Genomic DNA, 11,817 nt, shown 5'->3' on the forward strand with positions numbered 1-11,817 from the left:
ATCAGTAGGCCTAAGACATGTATTGAATATGGGTGTGGACGGACACAGAGATTCACTGGTGTTCTCTCCTTGATGCACTGTTTTCCTGTTATCTCTATGTAAATGTCCCATGGGTGTGACTTACAATTTACAATTTAGGCATTTAGCAGAGTCTGCAGAAAGATTATCCTCCCCCCCAAGCAAAAAAAGTAGCATTACTTTTGACATAATTACATTCCTTGATGTATTAATCCATTGAGACCTGGAACGCATCCATGTCACGTTAGCGTTTAACCACATTAACCATTAATGAGCATCAACGACCATCACCTGGGCACATATGTCATATCTGCCCTTTGCAGTGTGTGTGTGTGTGTGTGTGTGTGTGTGCGTGTGCGTGCGTGCGCCAGGAACCTTGGTGTTGTCCTGGACAGTCAGCTCTCGTTCAAAACACACATCACAGCTGTCACTAGATCCTGTAGGTTTACACTCTACAACATACGACGAATTAGACCGTTCCTCACCCAGGAGTCAGCCCAGCTCCTAATCCAGACAACAGTCTTGTCAAAACTTGACTATTGCAACTCCCTCCTTACTGGCCTACCGGCATGTGCACTTAAGCCCCTCCAACTGATCCAAAATGCCGCAGCCCGCTTGGTCTTCAACCAGCCAAAATTCTCACACGTCTCCCCCCTTCTCCGCTCCCTCCATTGGCTCCCGGTCGCTGCCCGCACAGAATACAAAACTCTGATGCTGGCATTCAAAGCAACCAAAGGCATGGCCCCCCCATATCTCACAAGTATGATCGTACCCTACAAACCCTCCCGCGCACTCAGATCAGCCAACGCAGGGAAGCTGGAGGTACGCCGGGACAGCGCTCCACACGTCCCAAACTCTTGTCCCTTCTGGCTCCAAAAGATAGTATTTTAAACAGACTTATAGCTTGTTACGTAGACAGCTCTAGAATTGCACTTTATGTAGTCATAGCACTTTATAGTACACATGTATAATATATTATATAGTATAGTATGTATAGTTTACATAGATACTCCACTGTTACGTTCTTAGTTTACGCATGATTCATGATAACTACTTTTTATATATGTGATGTATGCCATGCTTTTTGTTATTGCTTAATGTAAGTCGCTCTGGATTAAGAGCGTCTGCTAAATGCCTAAATGCGTGTGCCTCCCTCCCGTGCGTGCGTGTCCCTCCCTCCCTCCAGGCTACAGACATGCTGAACGGGAAGGCTCAGAGCGTGTTCCGTCTTCCTCCTCCGTCCTCCTCTCCTCTCAGTCCCTCTGGAGAGCCTGTCAATCTGAGGATCCCTAACCACACCCACAAACCTGTGCTTACCAAGGTAACCACAAACACACACACACACACACACACACACACTTAACAGGTCACCCATGGACCATCGATGTGTACGAGTTGCGTTGGCAGCTTTTGTAGCTTGGTAAAAGGTGCTGATGGCGCAGCTAATGTATCTAATTATATTTTCATAATGTTGCTGATGTCAGAGGTGGGCGGGTCTTTCAGTACCTTCATGATGCTCAGTGACATCATAATGTTGCTGATGTCTGAGGTTGGTGGGTCTTTCAGTACCTTCATGATCATAGATATATATAAACACTAGATGGCTCAAGGCGGAGTTTCTGACGTCGTTCACCCGACAGCCATCTTACTTCGGGGATACAGTACAGTATGTTCAATGGCAGCTCAAACAGAAACAGTCATAACTCGCTCAAATCTTAACGGATTTACAAACGGGTTGGTTTATTACAAACGTTGTCAACGTGGCTATGATTCAGGACGCTTATCTGCTTAATTTATGTTTTTTATATGAACGTCGTATAAAATCATATAAGTATGCGGACGTCTCTGACGTTTATAACAAACCAAACCGTTTGAAAATCGGTTGAAAATTGAGCAAGTTATGGTCATTTAAGAGTACATGCCCCATAGACACAATGTTATGTGTCCCGAGGTAAGATGGCCGCCACGTAACGACGTCGCTCTCCATTGGCCAACAGCGCGGGTGAGCTATCTAGAGTTTATATATATCTATGTTCATGATGCTCAGTGACATCATAATGTTGCTGATGTCTGAGGTGGGCGGGTCTTTCAGTACCTTCATGATGCTCAGTGACATCATAATGTTGCTGATGTCTGAGGTGGGCGGGTCTTTCAGTACCTCCATGATGCTCAGTGACATAATTATGTCTGAGGTGGGCGGGTCTTTCAGTACCTTCATGATGCTCAGTGACATCATAGAAGGTAGGTTTGTTTCCCCGCCCACATCCCTGGTTTCTCCTCCAGTGTTTAGTGATAGATAAATCCTGGTTTCTCCTCCAGGCAGGTGTCCAGTGTTTAGTGATAGATAAATCCCTGGTTTCTCCTCCAGGCAGGTGTCCAGTGTTTAGTGATAGATAAATCCTGGTTTCTCCTCCAGGCAGGTGTCCAGTGTTTAGTGATAGATAAATCCTGGTTTCTCCTCCAGGCAGGTGTCCAGTGTTTAGTGATGGATAAATCCCTGGTTTCTCCTCCAGGCAGGTGTCCAGTGTTTAGTGATAGATAAATCCCTGGTTTCTCCTCCAGGCAGGTGTCCAGTGTTTAGTGATGGATAAATCCCTGGTTTCTCCTCCAGGCAGGTGTCCAGTGTTTAGTGATAGATAAATCCCTGGTTTCTCCTCCAGGCAGGTGTCCAGTGTTTAGTGATGGATAAATCCCTGGTTTCTCCTCCAGGCAGGTGTCCAGTGTTTAGTGATGGATAAATCCCTGGTTTCTCCTCCAGGCAGGTGTCCAGTGTTTAGTGATGGATAAATCCTGGTTTCTCCTCCAGGCAGGTGTCCAGTGTTTAGTGATGGATAAATCCCTGGTTTCTCCTCCAGGCAGGTGTCCAGTGTTTAGTGATGGATAAATCCCTGGTTTCTCCTCCAGGCAGGTGTCCAGTGTTTAGTGATAGATAAATCCCTGGTTTCTCCTCCAGGCAGGTGTCCAGTGTTTAGTGATGGATAAATCCCTGGTTTCTCCTCCAGGCAGGTGTCCAGTGTTTAGTGATGGATAAATCCTGGTTTCTCCTCCAGGCAGGTGTCCAGTGTTTAGTGATAGATAAATCCCTGGTTTCTCCTCCAGGCAGGTGTCCAGTGTTTAGTGATGGATAAATCCTGGTTTCTCCTCCAGGCAGGTGTCCAGTGTTTAGTGATAGATAAATCCTGGTTTCTCCTCCAGGCAGGTGTCCAGTGTTTAGTGATAGATAAATCCTGGTTTCTCCTCCAGGCAGGTGTCCAGTGTTTAGTGATAGATAAATCCCTGGTTTCTCCTCCAGGCAGGTGTCCAGTGTTTAGTGATGGATAAATCCTGGTTTCTCCTCCAGGCAGGTGTCCAGTGTTTAGTGATAGATAAATCCCTGGTTTCTCCTCCAGGCAGGTGTCCAGTGTTTAGTGATAGATAAATCCTGGTTTCTCCTCCAGGCAGGTGTCCAGTGTTTAGTGATAGATAAATCCCTGGTTTCTCCTCCAGGCAGGTGTCCAGTGTTTAGTGATAGATAAATCCTGGTTTCTCCTCCAGGCAGGTGTCCAGTGTTTAGTGATGGATAAATCCTGGTTTCTCCTCCAGGCAGGTGTCCAGTGTTTAGTGATAGATAAATCCCTGGTTTCTCCTCCAGGCAGGTGTCCAGTGTTTAGTGATAGATAAATCCTGGTTTCTCCTCCAGGCAGGTGTCCAGTGTTTAGTGATGGATAAATCCTGGTTTCTCCTCCAGGTAGGTGTCCAGTGTTTAGTGATGGATAAATCCTGGTTTCTCCTCCAGGTAGGTGTCCAGTGTTTAGTGATAGATAAATCCTGGTTTCTCCTCCAGGTAGGTGTCCAGTGTTTAGTGATAGATAAATCCTGGTTTCTCCTCCAGGCAGGTGTCCAGTGTTTAGTGATGGATAAATCCTGGTTTCTCCTCCAGGCAGGTGTCCAGTGTTTAGTGATAGATAAATCCCTGGTTTCTCCTCCAGGCAGGTGTCCAGTGTTTAGTGATAGATAAATCCCTGGTTTCTCCTCCAGGCAGGTGTCCAGTGTTTAGTGATAGATAGATCCTGGTTTCTCCTCCAGGCAGGTGTCCAGTGTTTAGTGATGGATAAATCCTGGTTTCTCCTCCAGGCAGGTGTCCAGTGTTTAGTGATGGATAAATCCTGGTTTCTCCTCCAGGCAGGTGTCCAGTGTTTAGTGATAGATAAATCCTGGTTTCTCCTTCAGGCAGGTGTTTAGTGATAGATAAATCCTGGTTTCTCCTCCAGGCAGGTGTCCAGTGTTTAGTGATGGATAAATCCTGGTTTCTCCTCCAGGCAGGTGTCCAGTGTTTAGTGATAGATAAATCCCTGGTTTCTCCTCCAGGCAGGTGTCCAGTGTTTAGTGATAGATAAATCCCTGGTTTCTCCTCCAGGCAGGTGTCCAGTGTTTAGTGATGGATAAATCCTGGTTTCTCCTCCAGGCAGGTGTCCAGTGTTTAGTGATAGATAAATCCCTGGTTTCTCCTCCAGGCAGGTGTCCAGTGTTTAGTGATAGATAAATCCCTGGTTTCTCCTCCAGGCAGGTGTCCAGTGTTTAGTGATAGATAAATCCCTGGTTTCTCCTCCAGGCAGGTGTCCAGTGTTTAGTGATAGATAAATCCCTGGTTTCTCCTCCAGGCAGGTGTCCAGTGTTTAGTGATGGATAAATCCCTGGTTTCTCCTCCAGGCAGGTGTCCAGTGTTTAGTGATAGATAAATCCCATACACCCACAATGGGATTTTTTTCGTTTTTTGTTTTTACTGGACCATTCTCACATGTCCCAGCAATGGGTGGACAAAAGGAGAAGTTCCAAAAGCTCCGTTATTTTTTAATACCCACATTTTTCACAGATTTTGCCCCATCCGGGTTTAGTAATGGCTTAGCAAAGTTAAGTTTAGTGTTCTAGCATTAACATAATTTAAAACCTGTTGTTACATCGACATCGTTCATATAGACCGATTCAGAAACGGGTCTCATGGTCGCAGGCAACGTATTTCCTGTAGACATATCTGCGGTTTCCTGTAGACATATCTGCGGTTTCCTGTAGACGTATCTGCGGTTTCCTCCTTCTACTACAGTGAATGGAAAAGTGACTGATGTCAGGTGGTGTACACACGAGGACGTATTTTGAGTTACCTGGGCAAGTAATTAGCCGATCTGCCCTTTTTGCCACATGGAGACGGCGTTTTGGGGGACTTAAACGGCTAATTTTGAAACCACCTTCCAGAGTGGGAAAGTTTGGAGACGCGATTTTCTCATCTCCGTGTGTATAGCAAATGCCGCTTAATTTGCTGAAACGGTGATGTCATAGTCCCCTCGCCCCCTCCAAACTAACCAGTGTTAATGGTTTATTTCACCATAACCACTTACATCACAGCTATTTTATATTTGCACATAATGTCTATAAATCTCTTCTCCAAAAATAGCCGATCTGCAGCCCGCATGCATGAGCTTGTAGAGGAGCTATTTTTGGAGAACAGATATAAATTATGGTGATTACCAATCTGGAAAGCAGGTGGAATCAATCTAAACAAGCAATTATCTGACATTCAGATGTGTTGCGCACCATGTGTGATGTGTTGCATTTTCCTCATAGACTTTTCAGAAAGTATTTATTTAAAACGGTTACGCCGCGGACAAAGCCAACTCGAGTCGTGACAACTCATGACAACAAACACAATATTTTGGACGGAACAAATAATTAGAAAGAAGAAAAAAACGGCAGGTTACAAGTTATTCTTTGTAATTATTTGTTTGGTCCAAAATATTGTGTTTGTTGTCATGAGTTGTCACGACTCGAGTTGGCTTTGTCCGCGGCGTAACCGCGTAACTTTTTGAAATGTCTGAGGAAAATGAACGGAGAATCATTTCCTGGGCCCTGGTAGGGGGCGGGACTGCGACGCTCTATACAGCATAATAATTAACATAACCGCAATGTGGACGAAGGAAAGTTTTATATCGTTCACAAACTTGCGCGGCTAACAGCCCGAGCCGTTAGGCAAGGCCCTTAGTCTGCCTCAAGCGTTACTCTTTTACCTGCTTTTTACTAACACTAACATTACAAAGATGCCCAGAACATCGGGATGAACCTGTGTAGTTTATGGCTGCTCCAACAGTAGAGATGAACCTGTGTAGTTTATGGCTGCTCCAACAGTAGAGATGAACCTGTGTAGTTTATGGCTGCTCCAACAGTAGAGATGAACCTGTGTAGTTTATGGCTGCTCCAACAGTAGAGATGAACCTGTGTAGTTTATGGCTGCTCCAACAGTAGAGATGAACCTGTGTAGTTTATGGCTGCTCCAACAGTAGAGATGAACCTGTGTAGTTTATGGCTGCTCCAACAGTAGTGGCAACATAAAAATAAAAAATAAAAACCGGAATGTCAAAATATCTACCGCGGTGGCTGAGACCAGAGCCATATAGTAATGGTTGAGACAAAGCAGTGAAAGGTCCTGAAAGATACATAACGTCAGTCTTACCCAATACCCAATCTTTCTGTTTTATGAACACAAGGCTGCTGTACTTTATACCTCATACTAAGCATTAAAGTATGAGGTATAAAGTAGAGCAGCCTTGTGTCTCTGCCTACTGGAAATACGTTGCCTGTGACCATGAGACCCGTTTCTGAATCGGTCTATAGACAGGGTGTCATGGCAGTCTTGTGTGCAGTCTCTCTCTCTCAGTACTTCCTGAGAACAGATCTAAATGAAAGGTTTTGCTTGTGTAGTTGCTTCCTTGTAAATGATGAAACAGCAAAAATATTTTTCAAAAGGGCACATTGCCAAAAGGGCAGGGGGTGCTCCTAAAATCATCCAATCCAAGGCGTAAGAAGAAATGGCACCCTTTTCACATTGGCCTATTATAGCGCCACCAGGAGACCACAACCTGACCTGCCCTGGTGGAGACCTGTCCTATTATAGCGCCACCAGGAGACCAGAACCTGACCTGCCCTGGTGGAGACCTGTCCTATTATAGCGCCACCAGGAGGCCACAACCTGACCTGCCCTGGTGGAGACCTGTCCTATTATAGCGCCACCAGGAGACCAGAACCTGACCTGCCCTGGTGGAGACCTGTCCTATTATAGCGCCACCAGGAGGCCACAACCTGACCTGCCCTGGTGGAGACCTGTCCTATTATAGCGCCACCAGGAGGCCACAACCTGACCTGCCCTGGTGGAGACCTGTCCTATTATAGCGCCACCAGGAGGCCACAACCTGACCTGCCCTGGTGGAGAACTGTCCTATTATAGCGCCACCAGGAGGCCACAACCTGACCTGCCCTGGTGGAGACCTGTCCTATTATAGCGCCACCAGGAGGCCACAACCTGACCTGCCCTGGTGGAGACCTGTCCTATTATAGCGCCACCAGGAGGCCACAACCTGACCTGCCCTGGTGGAGACCTGTCCTATTATAGCGCCACCAGGAGGCCACAACCTGACCTGCCCTGGTGGAGACCTGTCCTATTATAGCGCCACCAGGAGGCCACAACCTGACCTGCCCTGGTGGAGACCTGGCCTTTTATAGCGCCACCAGGAGACCACAACCTGACCTGCCCTGGTGGAGACCTGTCCTATTATAGCGCCACCAGGAGACCACAACCTGACCTGCCCTGGTGGAGACCTGTCCTATTATAGCGCCACCAGGAGACCACAACCTGACCTGCCCTGGTGGAGACCTGTCCTATTATAGCGCCACCAGGAGACCACAACCTGACCTGCCCTGGTGGAGACCTGTCCTATTATAGCGCCACCAGGAGACCACAACCTGACCTGCCCTGGTGGAGACCTGTCCTATTATAGCGCCACCAGGAGACCACAACCTGACCTGCCCTGGTGGAGACCTGTCCTATTATAGCGCCACCAGGAGACCACAACCTGACCTGCCCTGGTGGAGACCTGTGCCCCGAGGGGCACTTTATCTAGTTGGTCATGTTTTCAAACTGACTTTGAGTGTGTGTAATCTGTGGTCAGTATGTGTCTCTGATGTCTTGGTACAGTGAACAGTGTAGTGGGAGAGAATACTCCACCACAACAGGTGGTCAGTATGTGTCTCTGATGTCTTGGTACAGTGGACAGGTGGTCAGTATGTGTCTCTGATGTCTTGGTACAGTGGGCAGGTGGTCAGTATGTGTCTCTGATGTCTTGGTACAGTGGGCAGGTGGTCAGTATGTGTCTCTGATGTCTTGGTACAGTGGACAGGTGGTCAGTATGTGTCTCTGATGTCTTGGTACAGTGGACAGGTGGTCAGTATGTGTCTCTGATGTCTTGGTACAGTGGACAGGTGGTCAGTGTGTGTCTCTGATGTCTTGGTACAGTGGGCAGGTGGTCAGTATGTGTCTCTGATGTCTTGGTACAGTGGGCAGGTGGTCAGTATGTGTCTCTGATGTCTTGGTACAGTGGACAGGTGGTCAGTATGTGTCTCTGATGTCTTGGTACAGTGGACAGGTGGTCAGTATGTGTCTCTGATGTCTTGGCACACTAAAGATCACCTTGTCATCTTGTCAGGTGGAGCCTGGCACCATCCCGGGGTCTCTCATCTCTGAACACATGGAGCGCTGGAAGAAGATACGACAGAAGTATGTCCATTTAAAATGTACTTGTGACTTACATAAGAAGATACAACAGACGTGTTTTCATTTAAAATGTACTTGTGACTTACTTATGAACATACGACAGAAGTATGTTCATTTAAAATGTACTTATGACTTACTTACATACGACAGAAGTATGAACCTCATAGAATCCAAGATGTTGCCATACACTTGTGCATACACCTTAAAGGGACACTTCACCCTTTTTGCCAAAAAATATATATCAATGACGTTTATAAGATTTAGAACACTTTCCTGGCGTTATTTTTTGTGTAATCTCTGGGTTTAGATATTTTAGATTAACGGGTGGCTCTGACGTCAGAGACACTGTTCACCGTCGTCAGCAGAGCAGCACCAGAGAGACGCGCTATGTTGCCACGAATCCCCCCCCCCCCCAACTCTAGATTTATTATAATGATATGAAGTGACTTGCCATAAACCATCCATTAACTCCCCATTCATCCAATTTGCATCTGCTTGTATTAAACAACATTAAACTCACCAACATTGCAGCTGTAGGGAAATCTTGAATATCCACTTTCAAACTGCAAAGCTTTTGTTTCATAAAAATCCACCTTTTTCCCACTCAGCTCTGCACTTAGTTTTTCTTCTTTTTTAGTTCTATCTCACTACTAGAACTTTCTGACTCTGAGGTAGATAAGAGTTTTGGCTGTCAACAGCATCCATTTGTTTTTTCAATGTTGTGGACCGGAGCGTGGTGAAATAGTTGCTAAGATACGATACTGCATAGTGATTGGCTCTGCTGCATGCCTATGAAGAGTACTGACCAATGAGCTGAGCCTAGCGCCCTTCCAGACACCAGGTTTCAGTGTCTTGCTTTCCTGTTCCTATAGCTCAGTCGGCTGCCCCTTCTTATTACTGCATGGGAGCGAGTGACTGAGAATCACCATAACGCCATAATGACCAAACGTCATTTTTCCACGAGCCCAAAATACGGGATTAGGTGCGTCCCGTATCGGTTCATTACGGGACAGGTCTTTTAGTTGCCAAATACGGTACGATCGGTTGGGAACCCTTGACAAATAACATTGGTTGCATCTTACAATGGAAAAGGACACAGTAATGCAGTACGTTTTTTTTTCTTTTTACTTACACAAGAATGTTCTCTAAAAGCCAGTGCATTAGAATGACGGGGTGGGGGGTGGACCTTCCGCCGTCCCAGCGACAGTTCTACAGAACCTGTCGAGGCGGACAGGACTAGCCTGCAATCATGGCACGTTTAACACGTTTAAAAAGTGTTACAAGTAAGTGTTTAGAACCTAAACGCTTGGGTTTAGTGTGAAACGAAAATAATCGGATCGGGCCCCCATGACGATTATAAAAACATTTCGTCTGTTTCCAGACATCTGTCTATATGTGCGTCCAAAGCTGCGTTGTAATTGTGAAGTTACTGGTACACATTGTTTCGGCAGCCCTGGGGGGGGGGGATTCGTGGCAACACTACACAGCACGTCTCCTCTGAGTTGTTTTTTTCTGTATACTCTGGTGCTGCTCTGCTGACGACGGCAACATGACACAAACACAATAACAAATGCGCATGTGGGGGTGGAGTCAACGAAGGTTGTAGGTAGGTGGAACAGTGTCCGTGGGGCTGGTCTATAGCTGCAGTGAGGAGACAATGTAGTCCGGTAGCAATACGGAAGAGTGTCTCTGACGTCAGAGCCACCCGTTAATCTAAAATATCTAAACCCAGAGATTACACAAAACATAATGCCAGGAAAGTGTTCTAAATCTTATAAACGTCATTGATATATATTTTTTGGCAAAAAGGGTGAAGTGTCCCTTTAATGTGTTTGCAAACAAACAGAAAAGTGCTAGAACTGACCCCAAGCTTCCTTAATGACACCTCAGTAACTGAAAATGAAATAATAAAGACAATTCAGAGTGTTGCTGACCTCAACCAAAACCCTGCCCATGTATTTCATTATTTGTTAATATTGATATCTTATCTGATATCTTATGTCATTAATATATATATTTTGCATGAATAAGTCGTTATTTTGCATGAATAACGACTTACAGAAGTCGTTATTTTTAAAGAAAGCTGCTTAATGTTTCTAAGAGTTTGTTGGGGAGGAGCTGGCCTGAGTGTTTATTGGTGTTCTGTATTTGGCCATGGACCCCCAATTAATCGGGATGAATCAAATCGATATGTAATCGCGTCGCCACGTCAGGTGGTACCTAGCGATTTTCGCCCCTATGCCCTGGGGAGCTTTGTAGTAACGATGTGCAAATAAAACGTTTTATTGTCATTTCCTGTTGTTTCAGATGGAAGGAGTCGTCCAACAAGAATCAGTTGCGCTACAGCGAGAGCATTCGCATCCTCAAAGAGATGAAGGACATGTACGACCGCTAGTATGGCCTGCTAGCTAGCTGCCGTACGACCGTTAGTATGACCTGCTAGCTAGCTGCCGTACGACCGCTAGTATGGCCTGCTAGCTAGCTGCCGTACGACCGTTAGTATGACCTGCTAGCTAGCTGCCGTACGACCGTTAGTATGACCTGCTAGCTAGCTGCCGTACGACCGCTAGTATGGCCTGCTAGCTAGCTGCCGTACGACCGCTAGTATGGCCTGCTAGCTAGCTGCCGTACGACCGTTAGTATGGCCTGCTAGCTAGCTGCCGTACGACCGCTAGTATGGCCTGCTAGCTAGCTGCCGTACGACCGTTAGTATGACCTGCTAGCTAGCTGCCGTATGACCGCTAGTATGACCTGCTAGCTAGCTATGTACGACTGCGAGCTTGACCTGCTAGCCAGCTACGTACGACCACTAGTATGGCCTGCTAGCTAGCTACTGTACGACCGCTAGTATGACCTGCTAGCTAGCTGCCGTACGACCGCTAGTATGACCTGCTAGCTAGCTACCGTACTACCACTAGTATGGCCTGCTTGCTAGCTGCCGTACGACCGTTAGTATGACCTGCTAGCTAGCTGTCGTACGACCGTTAGTATGACCTGCTAGCTAGCTACCGTACTACCGCTAGTATGGCCTGCTTGCTAGCTACGTACAACCTGACGCCAGCTTGACCTGCTAGCTAGCTACCGTACGACCGCCAGCTTGATCATCAAAGTTCTACAGTACGGCCGCAAGCTTAATCACAGTTTTCCAGTATGACGCTTGGCTTCATCAGCTGCCTGCGAAAAGACTAACTTTATCCCTTCAAAAAGCAGAGCTGTAAGGGTCC

General features: G+C 46.5%; 1 protein-coding gene across 1 annotated transcript in view; it reads left to right on the forward strand.

The window, feature by feature from the left end:
• The window catches only part of lin37 (lin-37 DREAM MuvB core complex component), a 23,023-nt gene extending 11,858 nt beyond the window's left edge, over positions 1-11,165 (forward strand). The window contains exons 7-9 of the mRNA XM_079503974.1: positions 1,205-1,339; positions 8,526-8,596; positions 10,901-11,165. Coding sequence (XP_079360100.1) covers positions 1,205-1,339; positions 8,526-8,596; positions 10,901-10,988 — 294 coding nt within the window. The 3' untranslated portion in view covers positions 10,989-11,165. The remainder of the gene's footprint in view (positions 1-1,204; positions 1,340-8,525; positions 8,597-10,900) is intronic.
• Positions 11,166-11,817: the final 652 nt, after the last annotated feature.

This window comes from Electrona antarctica, assembly GCF_951216825.1.
Source record: "Electrona antarctica genome assembly, chromosome: 6".
NCBI lineage: Eukaryota > Metazoa > Chordata > Actinopteri > Myctophiformes > Myctophidae > Electrona > Electrona antarctica.